We start from the raw sequence: 18,782 nt of genomic DNA, 5'->3' as shown, positions 1-18,782 counted from the left end.
AGATACAATTGCCACGATAGCTGAACAGAAATGCAACTAGTTCACAGCATCTAGATTAAGTTTTAATCTCACAAAGATTCACAATTTAAAACAAATAAAATTGACACTAAATGACACTCTACGTGTAAAATTTCTTGGTGTTCAGCTAAATGGCATGCAAAAATGGAACCAATTTACAGGTAAACTACTCAAGAAACCATTTTGCACGTAGTAGAATCTCTCATTCTGTTAACTTGAAAAAAAAAATGATGTTGTTTTAGTTTGTATACTTTCACTCTTTGTTTTCATTTGGAATGATATTCTGGACCAATGAAGTCAAAGTGAACAGCAAGAATACTGCACAAAGTAGGTAACTGAATATCTTCAGGGGCATCTTCAAATGTCTTATAATTCTTATACTAATTTCCCAATATTTTTACATCTATATGAAATATATCACTAGCAATAAAAGTTAGTTGCTGAATAGCAGTTTGTATTCTGGTACAGATGGTTTCAACAAGTTAGGGATTATTTTTAATTCAGAAGCAACTTAGAAACATACCTTATTAATCACTTCTACAAATTAACTAATTGTATAGAATCAAGAATTGAAGACATACATAATCTGCATGACAAGCAGCAATATTCACTAGGAAAAGCCACCTATTGTTACAGCACAATTGTTGGTGTATGATAAATGTCAAAGTTGTAATGTAGATGTTAAAACTGGTAACAGAAAATAAAAAAAAACAGCAATTTAATATGACAGGTGGCGCTAACTCTTCATCAGCTATAAAGCAAAAAATTCTATAAATTCTAAAGAAAATTGAAATACTTCACAACTTAAAATCTAAAACTGGTAAATTACAAGTTGATTTTAATGGTTTCATTTAGCAATATTTTGTAGTCTCACTAAATAATATCTGATTTATCAAACTTTACTTCTTCTTTCCTCAAAAATGCATCTTAATTTTTAGAAACAACTCTCTTTCTTCTCATAGAATAGATTACTACTAGCAGTATTTTATCTTTTTAAATATAATATGAAAATTCCTAATGTAGCGATGAACTACAGAATTCCCCTATTCGAAAGTCATAGAAATATACAACAATACAATACTAGCAGTAAAAACTATCTTTGATCTGCATCTCCCTCTAGTTAATTTAACTTTGGCACTGGAAGACAGCAATACTCAAGACATTGATAATCTGCCCGCCAAAATAAATTATTCGAGAAGCATTACAGTTTCCACGCAAATTAAAGTTGTTTCCCCTTAAGAACTTCTTCTATAGAGGAATTCTTAAATAGAAATAATTGGTCAGTTACAAACATCTAAATGGCTACTGTGTAGCCACATAAATATACAGGGTATGTCAAATGAAAGAGCAACTCAAAGAGTTTTACCAAGAACCTTATAAATGTTCAATGTGACCACCATTTGTCACACGGCACACATTAAGTCTATAGGCGAGTTCTTCCCAAACGTTGATAACTGTGTCTTCAGTGATTGCAGCAACAGCTGCTTCAATCCGGTTTCTTAATTTAAGGAGGTCTGCTGGTAGTGGAGGCACGTACACACGATCCTTGATGAAGCCCCAAAGGAAAAAATTGCATGGCATTAGGTCGGGTGAATGTGGAGGCCATGCAAAGCAAGCCCTGTCATTGGGCCCCTGGCCGCCTATCCGGTGCTTGGGTACAGTGAAGTTCAACCAATCGCATACTTCATTATGCCAGTGATCACACTGAACATTTATAAGATTCTTGGTAAAACTGTTTGAGTTGTGCTTTCATTTGAGATATCATTTATAACTGTAAGTTTAATGTAATAAATATTACAAAGCATTAAAACCCCGATATTCATTTATAAACACCCTGTATATTATATCCTAACTGTCTCTGTAATCATTTGTACAACTGACACAGTCCACATCATAAATTTTATGGTGAATATGATCCATGGAACATGGAATTATCGGACTGAATTTTATGATTTAACTGCAATGCATGCTTAACTGAGGGAAGACAGAGACAAATACAACCATTTGCAAAAGACCCTTATATTTACTTACAATTATTGATGACATATACAGATACGTGAATGAAACATACTGAATATACCACAATCCTGCATTTCAGAAGTAAACCCAAAAATTCAAGTTCACAAAACTGCTTTGTAACAATAATTAATAATACCTGTCCGAAAACTTCAGCAGTAATAAGCTCCATACATGGGTCCTGGTCAGGTGGCAAGCTCTCACAAGGTGGTTTCTTTTCAATTGACTTGCATTCCATTTCATTCTTGACATCTTCTGTCAACCAGCTTTTACCAAATTCATCTATGTCTTCTGTCAATTCACCAGATTTTACTTTAAAGTCATCATTTGGATTTCTATTACAGTCCCCTTCACAATAAAATAAAATGATTGAATTAGTACAGCTGCTAAAGTGATAGAAGACTGGACAAAAGTTAATTTTGCTATAAAATTCATAAATGATGAAGTTGTCAGTATTCTAAATGGTAATTACAATCAAGTAAGCAATTTTGTGTACATACCATGCCGTCATGTAGAAAAGGCATTTTTTGAACCAGCGAACTTTTCAAGTTTATAAGTTACAGAAATGAGAGTTACTAACTCAAATTAGTTTCATAAGTTACAGAAATGAGAGTTACTAACTCAAATTAGTTTCAACACTGAATCCATGAAGACCTACACCAACAATCTCTCCCAAGCTTTCCTCTTCTGCAACTAGGCATGTATTTTACTTACAGACAAATTTCTCAGGTAGTAGTCTCCTATCATCCTTTGACTAAAACAGCATCCACTTCCAAAAAAATCAGTAGTTACCCAGTAACACTGGGCCAGAAATGTCTCAATACATTACTCGATCAGGACTATGTATCTCTCCTTGATAGCCTCCCCACATCACCCTTACATCCTTGTCATACCATATGACGCTCCCAAATTAAAATCCTTACCCCACGATTCTTACATGTGCAATCATCCCCATTGTGAAATCTGCCCCATACACCCACCCACTGCCCCTACTCCAGCCCTCCCAGTAGTAAATCCTCCAAAATAAAAGACAAAGTAACTTGGGAAACCATACATGTTATTTATCAACTGATACATGTCCAGTGCACAGCATTTTATATAAGAATGACCACCACTACACCAGCTGAGTACATGGATGGACATGGAAGAATTGTCCATTTTAGGGGGACATCCAGTTCCTAGTTCCTGAACATGATCTTCCTCATAACGCAAGGGAACTGAGTGCCTGTTACACAACATAAGCTAAATGGATCTTCTCACATCCTGAAATCCTCCTTGACTTCACCCCTGTTAGCATAATCTCCCCCCCCCCCCCCACCTCCCCCCCCATTTTTTTATGCTATTATCATCTTTTTCATTTTTGTCTTGTCTATTTTTTCTTTATTACCTTTTACTTTTTCATTCTCCTTTTCCTCCCTTCCCTATCTCTGATTGTTTTTTCCCTGTCTCCTTCTGCTCCTCATTGTCAACCAGACAATTCTCTTCTTCCCAATCCATCTTTACTTCTACGTCCTCATCCTCTCTGGTCCTTGACCTCCTACCTTCCCTGGTGCTGACTCTAGGGGGCTCCTCTCATTCTGTGAACAGAGTTGCGCACTCTTCCTGTATAATCTTCCCCAGCTGGTTCCCCTTTCCTACCTAAGGAAGGAACTAATAGTTCCAATAACCAGTGCATTTTTGTGCACTTTTATGTGTGTCTGGCAGTAGTACATACTGGCAGCAATTCTGTCTGACAATTTTATAGAATTGAAATTTGCTTAATTCATCTAACTCATGCAAAGAAAAAATTATTACCGAACAGAGAAAGCTGCAAGAGTCTGATAAGACAAATTTTAAAGATATTTATTAACGGATATCTTCTAAACAGTGTGAGCTGCACTTGGAATGTTTATTTACCAAATTGGTATTTTGGTGTGTAGCCCATCATCAGTGGCATCTGATACAGAGGAACAAACAGCTATACGTACATCAATATTTACAACACACCAATTGTATGTATAACAGCTGAAATATACACCTATTTACATTACATATCTCTACAGCAGTGACACATGTGTCAGTTAATACAATAGGATATGAAATCCATCTTCTTGCTGTGTATGTTCTTGCTGTCAAATCTTAGGCAGTGGCAATTCTTGATCACGTCTGACATTAACTTTCATATAGTGTAAACATGGAACTAACAGGTCGAAGAGTCTGCATTATCTGTTTCTTCATATTTATATACATCTGTGACATGTACTCATATAAATGAAATATAATCTTTGGACAATTGGTATATGAAGATGGAACATCCAAAACGTATAAAATTACAAATTAATCCAATAAATCATGTCAAATTAGACAATTTTACATGCAGTATAGGAAGACACCAAACTGCACTTAGCCATTTAAAATACTGTTGAAATTTATTACATACAGCTTATCTGTTTGTTCATTAAGTACGTTGTCCAGTTGTTTCATCATATTAGTGTACATTTCAAGGCAGATTATTAAATATTCTAGAAGAAATTGTAAATACAACTGTGCAGTGCCTCTCCAAAACATCAGAAGAAAGGGGCCTCTTCCAAGGCACTCCCATACTCAGCAACGATTGCCACAAAGACAATGCAACACCAGTCATCAGCAGTTAAAACATCCCAGTTGTGGCATCTCTCAAAATACAGTCGTTTGTGTTATGTCAATAGCATCTTAGGTAATGGGTGGAAATTCCCTGGTCCAGATACTACTCGTCATCAAAAAGTGGTGTTTGATAACACAGAATCTTGCCGGGTGTCCCTTACTTGGTATCAGATGGAAGTTGCAGATGTGAAAGGTTTACCGTGTGTGCGGTACACAGTACAGCAATCCCCCCTTGTGGTAGTCAGATGTGGTCAACTAGAACCTTGAGTATGCCTACCCTCAAATCCCATGCAGTTCAACATTGGGCCACTGTCATGTCTGAATGCCTCACAGATCTGGATACTGCACAATTCAACCAATCCGCCGGATGGGGAACTCTCAGTGTGGTTCCTTACAAAGGTGCCGATAAGGTTATGTCACACTACTGTGCGCACCTCACATAACATCTGATGCTCTTCACGTCCCTTGCAACTCAGATCATTTACATACATGCTGATGATGTGAATGTGTATGAAGTTACATTGACATCCAACCATTACAGACATGTCACTCAGACCCCGTGATAAGAGGGAACCACCTGTGGTCTGAACGAGTTGCTCTTCCTTTTTAAACTTTCCCAGTCTATCCCTCTCTCCTCCCAAAGGAAGGAATTATTATTTGCAAAAGATGGGATACTGTATGTACTTATGTAAGTGCCTATCAGTAGTACTGGTATTTCTCTTGAAGGTAAGGAATGAAAGCAATTCCATCTTTGTATTTGGCATTTTTAATGTATCAACAAGCTCTTGCAGTTTTTATAATATTCGTTTCTCCATTAAAGTACCTAAACAACACCACTTAAACTGTAAATAACAAATGGAGGATACCTCTTGCTGTGCACACATACTATGAATTAGTATTTGTATTCTGTTAATAAGATAACAATTAAGTAGTAGGATAAATTAATATTGTTTATAGACTGATCCTTACCACAAAGTCCCTCTACTTTTCCTCCGTATGTATGAGAAGGTAAGCGGATGTTGAATCCAAAACTTCTATGGAAATAAGATACTTCCAACTGGATGGAAGGAATCAGAAGGGTCAGTTCAGTCTTATCCAGTTCTTCTAGAATAATCCAGTCGAGGCGTACAGGGAAATTATTAATCAGTGAGCCATCAATTGTAGTTAAAATCTGTGAAAACATACAGAAATGTAATCTTAATTAAATAAACCCAACAATAGTTAACATTTTATCTATTAACATGAAATGTAAAGTTCACAATGAATCACTTTGTTAAGTACCATGATATAGTAATGCAAATATTTTGCTCAGCTCAAATATTAAGCGATAAAATAAATTTATCCAGTCAGTCTGGTCATGGAGAAGTGATTATTTGAAACCAAAGATTTCTTAAATAGCTAATGCCAATTAGAGATTTTTAAAGAAAGGAAAAATACATTTAAATACATTTCTTTTATGCAGTGTTAAGGTTGAGGAGAGAGGCCATCATATGTCTGTAGACACTGATAGGGAAATGAACATGTTGCATACATATGTCTGGGTATATTCCAGTGGGAGAGAACATGTACTGAAACTACTGACATGTCAATTAAAAGTTGCATCTAATATGAGACTGAAGATAATTTTCAGATTTTGACACATTCATTTTTTTCCTTTATGTACTCTGAATCATCATGTTGTCTGTTTATGTTTGGTGGTCACTCATTCATACATCATGTTTCACAAACTCCATGCACACACAAAAATGGGTTTATAAGACAGATGAAGACACAAAATATACCATTTAATTTAAACAGTGTGTAAACAGAAACTTTTCTGTGCCTTGAAAATTACCAAGAGAGAAATAGTTATTACGGAAAGGCTTAAATGATGGCAAAGGTAAATAAAAATGCAAAACTATTTTGTTAACTGAAAAAAGCATCTAAATAATTTGTGCGGCAGATGATGAACAAATGAGAGAGAACTAAGACAGTATGCAACAGTTGGTTTAAAGTGCAATGAGAAAGTAGTATTTCTGGTAACAGTTGAGCTAAAATTACAATCTTTAGAAACATAAGATCTTTTGTTGCAATATGGTAAAATACCTCTTCTATGTTATCTTGATTTCTTCTGACATGTACAACATGCTGTTTATATAGCACTTTAACTTCTTCTGTACAGGTTGAGCCTTGTTCATGCATGCATTCCTTATTTGTGACTATGACCTGTAAGCAAAAACACAAAATGTTAAAATAGCGCCTTCATAGTTCTTCTAGTTTTTTGAGCTGTGTTGACAAGATGGCGACAAGAAGGGAAGTTAAGATTTGACGCACCATCCACATCATAGTTGATAATAACAGAGTACAAGTTCAGAATGGGAAAGTATAGGGAAGGTAATCAGCTGTGTGCATTCAAGGGACTATCCTGGCATTTGCCCTACAGGATTTAGGGATATGATGGGAAACATTAGTTGGAAAGGGTGGGTGGATATCTGAACAGATATTCTCCCAATGCATGCCCAATGTCTTGCTTCTGCACCATTTCAGTGGCAACAAAGGGAAAATTAGATACAGCTCTGTGTGGTTTCCAGCTGTTGCTCATTTGATAAAGAGATGATGATAAAGAAATTTATATAAAAATTGTACTAATATTATATTTTACTACAACCAATTTTAAAAAACTTTGTAAAAATCAGTTGTGGTTGGTTCTTACACTACAAAGTCAAGTTGAAGTTGGTTTGTGAAATGACAGTTAGAATCACACTTTTCTGCTAAGAATTGCTGTGACAGGATAGCATTTGTCTAATCAATCCAATAAGAAAAAGCTACAGATCACTTGTAAAGGACCCAGTACAATGAAGGATTAAGTATTAAGGATTAAGAGAGAGAGAGAGAGTGTGTGTGTGTGTGTGTGTGTGTGTGTGTGTGTGTGTGAGAGAGAGAGAGAGAGAGAGAGAGAGAGAGAGAGAGAGAGAGAGAGAGTTAAAGCTGACAACTCTGAAAGGATGTGAAGGTAAGTTTTTGAAACTCATGATTCCGTATTACAGTCTCATAACCTTCAGGGCTTATACTATCAAAGAAGTAATTTGAATATCTGGATTCTTACTTCAAATGCACATGTTGGCATACATTCAACGTACTCTTCCCAAATGTGGTGTACACCAAATGTGGTGTACAGTTGATCATACGCCACTAGCATTGCAGACTGATGGGTCCTGGAGTTGGAATCCATGGATCAAAGGGCAGTGCTTAATCTGGAGGTTACACAGAAGGACTATGTTTCATCATGAAGCTGGAAGGAGCTGCAATACAGGTGGGCAGTATAGAAGCTGGAAGGAGCTATAATATAGGTGGGCAGTGTACCTCACCTCTGACCACTTCTTTTTCCAATGATACTGTGTCTTAATGATAATATCACTGTTTGCATTTAAACTTAATACTGTATGTGTATTATGCAGGTATGCTCAGCTGCTGTCGATGGTTACTTCATGTAATCTGAAAAACCATATTTGTGAAATCAAAATAGTGCTCCACCCTATGCACTGTAACATGCACAGGCAACCAATCTGGTACCACTGGTGGTCCTTCTGAGGCAATCCAGTGTGTGAGAAGAGTTCTGTGACAAAACATAACAAGTTTTAATTGGTGCCAAGCATGTTCAATCACACTAATCTCAACTGATATTACAAGCTGTGCCACTCAGTTGATTTCTGCCTCTGAAGGAAGGAGTATATTAGTCAAGCACAATGTGCACAAAATTATCTGTTTGAAAGATGACTCCACCACCAAAGTACTGGCCGTGGGCTGGACAATAGGTTAGAGGATCCTGTTCCAATACTGCACAGCCCTAAAATTACCATCAATAGTGATAGGAGATGTCTGGCATCCAAACATATTACTGGCAAAAAACATGATTGACCCTTCTTCCTGATAAAACAATGGGTGCCTGGCTGTGTTCACTCTTGTACAACATCTGTCAGGCCCTAAACAAATCTTGAATTCACTGGTGAGGCAAATCCTTTGTCAACAATCCAGATTTCATTCAAAGTGTTCCCTTGTCCATCTTTTTCATGCCCCACAGTGATGGAAGGTGAAGAAGTGTATCATGCTATTAATAATGGATGTGTAAATTCCAATACCATGTTGTGTACCATCTTAGTCACAACACAGCTCTCCCAGCTTTTTCCTAGAAGGAAGCGAGCAGTTCTGTTGCATACTTCTCAGGATACTTATGAGCCTTAATGTGTCCTGTACAGTGGTCACCAAATGGTGTTGCTGCCTGAGGATGACCACTGCAACACAGAGTTTTGGTGTTTTGTTTCTAATGATTCTGGTTGAACATTTGAATGATGTTGCTGTCATGTACAACAATTTGGTGGGAAACTTCCTGTGTTGACAACATGCATGGATACTTTCAGGTATGTTGATATACTGAACATTGTACAAAATCTGTATGTTGTGTCTATGGCTTGAGATGTAATGCACTCCACTGAGAAACATGAAACCTTTGTTCTGAGCAGTTTTGATAAAATTCTCCTTTACACTGATTTATAAATGGAATTAAAATACATATATTAATTGATATCCCTTGTCTTCAGCAGTATCTAATTTCAACAAATAATGAAACTATGTATATCATATGATGACCATATATCTAAAAGCAAAGATGATGTGACTTACCGAACGAAAGTGCTGGCAGGTCGATAGACACACAAACAAACACAAACATACACACAAAATTCAAGCTTTTGCAACAAACGGTTGCTTCATCAGGAAAGAGGGAAGGAGCGGGAAAGACGAAAGGATGTGGGTTTTAAGGGAGAGGGTAAGGAGTCATTCCAATCCCGGGAGTGGAAAGACTTACCTTAGGGGGAAAAAAGGACAGGTACACACTAACACACACACACACACACACACACACACACACACACACACACACACACACACACACACACATATCCATCCGCATATACACAGACACAAGCAGAAACGTCTGCTTGTGTCTGTGTATGACACATATCCATCCGCATATACACAGACACAAGCAGAAATGTCTGCTTGTGTCTGTGTATGTGCGGATGGATATGTGTGTGTGTGCGAGTGTATACCTGTCCTTTTTTCCCCCTAAGGTAAGTCCTTCCACTCCCGGGATTGGAATGACTCCTTACCCTCTCCCTTAACACCCACATCCTTTCGTCTTTCCCTCTTTCCTGATGAAGCAACCGTTTGTTGCAAAAGCTTAAATTTCGTGTGTATGTTTGTGTGTCTATCGACCTGCCAGCACTTTCATTCGCTAAGTCACATCATCTTTGTTTTTAGATATATTTTTCCCATGTGGAATGTTTCCCTCTATTATATTCATGTGATGATCACAAATAGTCTCTAAAGATGTTAAGGGCCTTACCATTAGCACAAAAATAAGTAAGATAACTGTAAATGTATGTATTCCACATTCCTCCAGAGCAAATCAAATGTCTTGTGGATAATTTAGTACCTTTCTCTTGGGCAGCAAAGCCTTCTATTCCAATGAATAGAATATTCATAGAAACAATTAAAATTAATGTATTAGGTACAATATAATTAATGTTAACACTGTAATACTGTTATATTACTTTGTATCAAGTCTTGCTGACCAATGTACTAGAAACTGGAATCACACAAAAGCCATATAAAACTGAAGCAGACACATTCTGTACAGAGTGTGGCGCTTAAATCCGGACAAATTTCAATTCGAATTTCCCACCGTATCATCTTTTGGTCGGACGTTGCGACTGGTATTCTTGAAAGCCATAGGCATCTAGTAAACAGTGAGAACCTCAAAATGGCCATGGCATTATGGCCAATTGTGGAGCACAACTGAAAAGCTGCAATTATTGAAAATTTTTGCAGTGAGCATTCACCCACAGAGGTAGTTTTATTCTTCAAGTACCTGAGATCAACTGTTTACCATTTTGTGGGCAAGTATAATGCTTTGTAGAAGTCTGGGGGTTCACAATCTATGTGTTGTGTCCAGTGAGGGGAAGTTTACCTGCAGGTTTAGACAAATGTTGTGAAATTGTGGATGGTAACTGTGGCCTCAGGGAGACAGTATGTTTTACAACAGGATGGTGATCCAGTTCACATGAGCCATTTAGTCCAAAACTGGCTCTTGGATAATGCTGACATGTTCTGATTAAAGGAGTTTTACCCCCTCAACTACTATGTTTGGAGCATAGTTGAAAGAGTTATCAATAAGATGAGGCACCCTAATGATGCATCTCTAGGCACCGCTATCCAACATCATTTGTCTTCAGGACAAGACTGGAAGCGCTCATTGTCGCTGAAAGGGGTCGCATCAAGTAATGTTACTCTTGAAAGATATCACTGCTTATATGTAAAAGACAGGCGAAATTCCCTCAGACTTGAAGAAGAATATAATAATTCCAATCCCAAAGAAAGCAGGTGTTGACAGATGTGAAAATTACCGAACTATCAGTTTAATAAGTCACAGCTGCAAAATACTAACAAGAATTCTTTACAGATGAATGGAAACACTGGTAGAAGCCGACCTCAGGGAAGATCAGTTTGGATTCCGTAGAAATGTTGGAACACGTGAGGCAATACTGACCCTACGATTTATCTTAGAAGAAAGATTAAGGAAAGGCAAACCTACGTTTCTAGCATTTGTAGACTTAGAGAAAGCTTTTGACAATGTTGACTGGAATACTCTCTTTCAAATTCTGAAGGTGGCAGGGGTAAAATACAGGGAGCGAAAGGCTATTTACAATTTGTACAGAAATCAGATGGCAGTTATAAGAGTCGAGGGACATGAAAGGGAAGCAGTGGTTGGGAAGGGAGTGAGACAGGGTTGTAGCCTCTCCCCAATGCTATTAAATCTGTACATTGAGCAAGCAGTAAAGGAAACAAAATAAAAGTTTGGAGTAGGTATTAAAATCCATGGAGAAGAAATAAAAACTTTGAGGTTCGCCGATGACATTGTAATTCTGTCAGAGATGGCGAAGGACTTGGAAGAGCAGTTGAACGGAATGGACAGTGTCTTGAAAGGAGGGTATAAGATGAACATCAACAAAAGCAAAACGAGAATAATGGAATGTAGTCGAATTAAGTCGGGTGATGCGGAGGGAATTAGATTAGGAAATGAGACACTTAAAGTAGTAAAGGAGTTTTGCTATTTGGGGAGCAAAATAACTGATGATGGTCAAAGTAGAGAGGGTATGAAATGTAGACTGGCATTGGCAAGGAAAGTGTTTCTGAAAAAGAGAAATTTGTTAACATTGAGTATAGATTTAAGTGTCAGGAAGTTGTTTCTGAAAGTATTTGTACGGAGTGTAGCCATGTGTGGAAGTGAAACATGGACGATAAATAGTTTAGACAAGAAGAGAATAGAAGCTTTCGAAATGTGGTGCTACAGAAGAATGCTGAAAATTATGTGGGTAGATCACATAACTAATGATGAGGTATTGAATAGAATTGGGTAGAAGAGGAGTTTGTGGCACAACTTAACTAGAAGAGGGGATCGGTTGGTAGGACATGTTCTGAAGCATCAATGGATCACCAATTTAGTACTGGAGGGCAGCTTGGAGGGTAAAAATCATAGAGGGAGACCAAGAGATGAATACAATTAGCAGATTCAGAAGGATGTAGGCTGCAGTAGGTACTGGGAGATGAAGAAGCTTGCACAGGATAGAGTAGCATGGAGGGCTGCATCAAACCAGTCTCAGGACTGAAGACCACAAGAACAACAACATATGAAAAAGGATTTTCATTTTCATCATTATTTTGTTTTAATAAATTTGCTTTTTAAAGAACTTTCATTTGTCTACTGTATACTGCTGGTATTGTGGCTAATGCCCCTGAAGATGTTAAAAAGCTTAAGGGGCTTGGTTTTCAGTTCCCTAAGGTGGGGCAACAACAATATTTTATCATCAAATAAAAGGCTTGCAAACTTCACTGAATCTTTCAATTTCATTAGGGTGCATTTGTTAAAAAGCAAATTGATGAAATCTGCTTTAAGAATGTATGATGACAATGCACACTGATCAATATGGTGTTCTTAACTTTTTGTTTTATGGAACTTGCTGTTGGTGGGTTGGGAAAGTAGCATAATACAGTGAAAACATCCATGAAAAAGGAGCATTGTACTTGCCTTCTCACAGTGGGTATAATGCTACTTATGACAACCAAAACCATAATGACACTAAGAGCAATAAACTGATGGATACTATACTCCATTTCAAAGTGATCTGAGATGACTTGCTCAACAAGATAACTTTTACGCCCGAAAACCTCAAACCACACACTCAACAAGATAACTGAAGAAAGTCTGAGAGATGAAGGACTGATGAATATGAGTAGAAGAGGTCAGTAGCCCAATTCATGGAACTGTCAAAGGATATTATTCTTCCAAGTAGTATAGTAGGCCTTCTGAAGACTGAAAAAAACTCCAGGGTCACTTGTCTATGAAGGCTTGCTGGGTAGCTAACTATAGAAGGGTAATTTTATCAATGGTAGAATAATATCAATATAATAGAGGGAAACATTCCACGCAGGAAAAATATATCTAAAAACAAAGATGATGTGACTTACCATACGAAAGCGCTGGCAGGTCGATAGACACATAAACAAACACAATGATACACACAAAATTCTAGCTTTCGCAACCAACGGTTGCTTCATCAGGAAAGAGGGAAGGAGAGGGAAAGACGAAAGGATGTGGGTTTTAAGGGGGAGGGTAAGGAGTCATTCCAATCCCGGGAGCGGAAAGACTTACCTTAGGGGGAAAAAAGGACAGGTATACACTGGCACACACACCCATATCCAACCACACATACACAGACACAAGCAGACATTGTCTTCCTGTCTGCTTGTGTCTGTGTATGTGTGGTATACACTGGCACACACACCCATATCCAACCACACATACACAGACACAAGCAGACATTGTCTTCCTGTCTGCTTGTGTCTGTGTATGTGTGGTTGGATATGGGTGTGTGTGCGAGTGTATACCTGTCCTTTTTTCCCCCTAAGGTAAGTCTTTCCGCTCCCGGGATTGGAATGACTCCTTACCCTCCCCCTTAAAATCCACATCCTTTCATCTTTCCCTCTCCTTCCCTCTTTCCTGATGAAGAAACCGTTGGTTGCGAAAGCTAGAATTTTGTGTGTATGATTGTGTATCTATCAACCTGCCAGCACTTTCATATGGTAAGTCACATCATCTTTGTTTGTAGAATAATATCAGTTGAACATAAGCTGAAGGAGACTTTGGAGCTTCTTAGGTTGGGAAACACAAGGCAAAAAGCAGTTCAGTGTCCACTAGAACTTCTATCTCATGCATATAGTGACACAAATGATACAGTAACATCTTCCTCCCTGGTTTAAGGAGGGGTGCTGATGTTACATCACACCAGAACGCAGAGGAGTACCCTGTATGCCAAGTGCAGTTATTCAGTATGAGAAGTTTCTTTAGCTGTGACTGATAGATGCTGTATCATCATGTAAACAATTTTATTTGGACAAGGTGCCATGTCAAATGGCAAATCCAGCTTCCACATTTAGAATAGACAATTGTAAAGATCTCATTGTTTGGCAGTGGTGGCTTTTCACAGAAATATTATGTAACAGTATGTGATTTGTCTCTCTAGCCAGTTAGGACACTACCACTTCACATTATGCCAGCAAATGGGCACCCAATAATGGGACATCTCTGTCCTCTTCAAAGAATCCTCCTACTGGTTTCACATTGTAATAAGAACAATATGAAACAATTAATGAAGTTCAGGAACTTACACCATTATCTCTGTCTCCTCCCAACAATATGAAAAATGTTTTTCCTCATTTCCCAAAGGCTACAAGTTTCTCAGCACTTGGTTAGCATTTTAATCACAAAGATGTGCACAAACCCTTTATAACAGACCAGTACATATTATTGTGCCAAGGTAAAAGTATTATTCATAGATGGCCTGTAGACTTCCAATTGGATGCATCAGTGTTTGATGGATTACAGTTGTTGGGATGATCAACTCAATCCTGGTGTTGTCTCAATTTTCAAACCAAGTGGGGTGGAGCAGTGGTTATAATATTGAACTAATGTTGAGAAGGACAGCAGTTCAAATCCCCATGTGATCATCTATATCTAGGTTTTACATTGTTTCCCTGAAATTCTTCAGGCAATTGCCAAGATGTTCCTTTAAAAAGGATGGGAGACAATTGTAAAGTTTTGATTGTTTAGCAGTGGCGATCACTTCACAGAAATATTATGCCACAATTATGTGGTTTGCCTCTCTTGCAAGCTATAGCAATACCATTTTTTATTATGCCATTAACTGGGCACCCAATCCAAACTTTTTTTCCATCTCTAATCATTGACACGATAGCAAACTCTAATCTTCCTTCAAAGACAGGTAGCTGGCTGCTTGTACACAAACCAATTAACCTCACTGATAATGCAGTTGGAAAGCTTCCTTCAAGCAATTCTCAGACTTGGAGATGTATATAGAGCAGGAACACTTTGGTTTGCAGACCTCACATTTCTTGCTACAAAGCAAGACAAAATATTTAAGAATGTCTTGCACTTTAAGTAAGAAAACATGTGTTACAAGCCAAAATGACAGTATGTACAACATATTAATGTTAAACAGAGGAATACCTGGAAAATTTGCGTACAAACACTACTTTCAGATGCAGGGGGGAAAAGAGATGAAATTGCAACTAATTATGATGATTTAAATAAACAAAATGAAACAGTATGGTAAAATAAATACACATTCTTTAGCGGTTGCAAAGGTAGATTTAAACTATATTGTGTAGTAATTATCATAGACAATATTCTCATTCAGAGATCAAAGGGAAACACTGTTTAATTTCAATATAGTATGAGATTAGCTGATAGAAAGGAAAGATGTGGTTGTTTTTATTGCCATCTTGGTGAGAGTAAAGTCAAGCTTGGTGTTCCTGTGGTAAAGTGCGAGCATGGAGACTGTAAGGTTGCGGGATCAAATCCCAGCCAGACACTGGAATTTTTCAGTCTGCCTTTATGCTAGCTTTCACCTACCAATGAAATGAAGATATACCAGGAACAACGTGTGATTTGGATTTCACATTACACTGTAAGTCTCCATTCCCCTGAAGGATTAAAGGGATAAGTTAAGGACATGCCAATCACTGAAGTGGCAGCAAAACAAGGAATTTCAAATACATGGCTCAACATCCATCTTGAGGGGCTCACAACCAATCATGTGATATGAATATACCTACTTTTTGATGAAACTGATTCACAGAAAGAGGTACTGCATGAAGCTGAAATAAATTGTAAAATGCTAACATATCAACATGTCAGATGTAACTTTTAAATCACCATCATGAGCATTATTTTAATTCTTGATCAGTGTAAAGAACATGCAATTTATATGCAAGGACAGAGAGAAGTTGGGAATACCCAACTCTTTCATGAATAACATCTATGTGGTATCAGAATATCTTCCTCAGTTTTAAACAAGAAACAGTAATAAACAGATGGTAATTGATATAACTGAGGCAGCAGCATTTTTCAGAGTGAGGCTTTATGTTAATTTTAATATGCTGTATTTATTTTGAGTAACCAAAAGCAGTAAATAGTAGTTCTATGTCAGTTAATAATTAATGGCCTCATACCTGCTGTTCACTTAATTTTGTGTACACCTTGCCCCATTCCTTTTGACTGAAGGTCCTTCTCTATGATAGTATACATGGACTCAACGGATGAATGAATGAAAGAATTCAAGAATGAATATAAAATTACATATTTCTTGGGCATTTTAAGTACCTTTTGAAGATATTAAGTTTAATGTATATTTTTAGTGCTACATATAATTATGGCCTCATTTCTTCTAAGAGTCAAAATTATAGTATGAGCAAATGTTAATTTCTTACTTGGAAGTCGTGATTTCCAGTTGGATTGACATCTTGGGCAGCAATGTAGCTGCAGTTGCCACTGAATGTATAGTTTTGCTGATCAAATGTTACATATTGTGGATCACCAAATCCAGTACAAACACCTATAATAAGACAATTGCATAACTAACAGTAATAAAACTACGTGCAGAGTTAAAACTGTTTTAGACATAGAAGAGAGAGAGAACAATTATAATGGAATATGCAAACTGTAAAAAATAAGTAAATGTTTGTGAGATTTATTCATGTTTTCCATTTATAAGCACAGCATTATTTTTTTGCTAAAAAACCTTCAGATGAAACATCTCCATCTGTGGCCTGCAAACCGCTGTGGATCATTTGGCTTTGTATCATGTATTTGGGTTTCTACCCATTCCACATTATGTATGGAGTAAGGGAAGACTGATGCCTTTAATGGTTCTGTGCATGTTTCAAGTAGTGTAATCCCATCTTCACAATCCACTTGGGAGACTGTACAGAGTGGGTGAGGAGTCCCTTACTCCCGTAAGCCCTGTTTAGTATAAATGTTATTATGCAGGTTGTTAGCTATGTTACTTCTTGTCAATTGTTTGAATCAGTTCTTAGAATTCATGTTTACATTCTTTCACAGTTGCAGTTGCAGTAATTTAATTTGTAACTGTGGCAGACATGAGCGGTCATAGTTAGACTATTGATGTGTGCGTAGTGCCAACACACAGTGCAGATAATGAGACAGATCATGGGAGCATTCCAGGAAAGATCTATTAAGGCTCCACTGCGAAAGGCAACACTTCTGGATTGGGGATATGTGCTTTTACTTTTGGCAGTTTTAAAGAAAGACCGCGGAGTGGAAGGGTGCCAGGGTCTCTGCTTCAATTGAACAATCGCCTATGAAGTTGACACATAAACATGCTTCGGAACTTGGTACACCAAGGATGACAATGCGAGTTTGCATGAAAAAAACCCTTAAGGTCAGAACTTTTAGACTGACAATCATAAGCCAGTTGTTGCATACAGACTGGAATGAGTGTGTTTTAGCACGCTGTGCTTTGTTAACTCAACTTCTAAATGCGGTGAGATGTGCTGAGGTTATGTTTTCATATCAATGTGTCATTTATTGCAACTTGTGTGTCAGAAATATTGTCATAAGAGCCAAAGAGAATCCTCACTAGACAGTCAAGTTAGAAAGGAACCCGCCTCACATAATGATACGGGCAGCAATGATACCTCAACATCTGGTTGGACTGTACTTTCTTGAAGGGACTGCCATTGCACAAATTATTTACACATATTGCAAACATGGTTAACACCTCAGCTTCAGGAGAGAGTCTCACAGAACACATGCTTGCAGTGAGATGGGGCACTTCCTCACTACTAGGGAGATATGGAGACTTCTCACCCACCCTATAGTACATTCGTAGATTCCTCATATAATCTTTCATTTCAAAACCTCATTAGTTAGGATGGACACTTGTTTGAAAGTAGTTGCCAACATATGTTAAATATTTGTTACCATGCATGACACACAGCTGTTTAATTGTCTTTTATTGTTTTACCATTTTTGGTTTCACACCATTATATGGTATATGTACACATCAAAGCGAAGCAAGAAAAAATTAGAAATGCATAATGTACATACGTGGTATAAAACAATACTTGCAAAAGGTCAAATATTAATCACACATCACAGTATGTCATTTTAATATGGCAGTCCATATAATTACCACCCAATCAGAACTGCTGAACATCTACAAAACCGAACAGGTATTGTTGGTACACAAGAGGTGGTGCCTACATTTCATCACTTGATATCTTTGTATGCCAATTTACTCTTCAGGACTTCAGTGAATCGTTTTCTGGGTCTATGTCTGACCATTACACCCAATATTAAACATTAAAAATGTTTATTTTTATTTTTATCTTAGTCCCTTGTGTTACACTCTAGAGTTATCATTATTTATTTATTAAATATATGGCCTCATGATAGTTTTTCTCTGATTCCAGATGCCACTGTAGCAAACATCAACTAAAATGCTATCTTTGTTTCAGTATTCATGGATTTGCTCATTATGAGCTTCAGGTAGTTCCATAATGCACAGTTAGAAAGGATTAACCACTTTTTCATTTCTGAAGTTTATTATGAGATGTACTCTAATTAGAAGAAGCAGTTTTACCTATTCAATTACAGATTTTATGGGTGTCATGTTTGTGGCAATTATGAACACTCTTGCCTACTATTG

General features: G+C 37.4%; 1 protein-coding gene across 1 annotated transcript in view; it reads right to left on the bottom strand.

Moving 5' to 3' along the window:
- LOC124789901 (hemocytin-like) overlaps positions 1–18,782 on the bottom strand; it is a 543,737-nt gene that overhangs the window by 92,771 nt on the left and 432,184 nt on the right. The window contains exons 59-62 of the mRNA XM_047257418.1: positions 16,543–16,667; positions 6,742–6,861; positions 5,626–5,827; positions 2,174–2,382 (exon numbers count right to left, since the gene is read on the bottom strand). Of these exons, the coding sequence (XP_047113374.1) occupies positions 2,174–2,382; positions 5,626–5,827; positions 6,742–6,861; positions 16,543–16,667 (656 nt within the window). The remainder of the gene's footprint in view (positions 1–2,173; positions 2,383–5,625; positions 5,828–6,741; positions 6,862–16,542; positions 16,668–18,782) is intronic.

This window comes from Schistocerca piceifrons, chromosome 3 (genome assembly GCF_021461385.2).
Source record: "Schistocerca piceifrons isolate TAMUIC-IGC-003096 chromosome 3, iqSchPice1.1, whole genome shotgun sequence".
In the NCBI taxonomy this organism is placed as follows: domain Eukaryota; kingdom Metazoa; phylum Arthropoda; class Insecta; order Orthoptera; family Acrididae; genus Schistocerca; species Schistocerca piceifrons.
The sequence above is the reverse complement of the archived record's forward strand: the minus strand, read 5'-3'. Positions and strand labels throughout refer to the sequence as shown.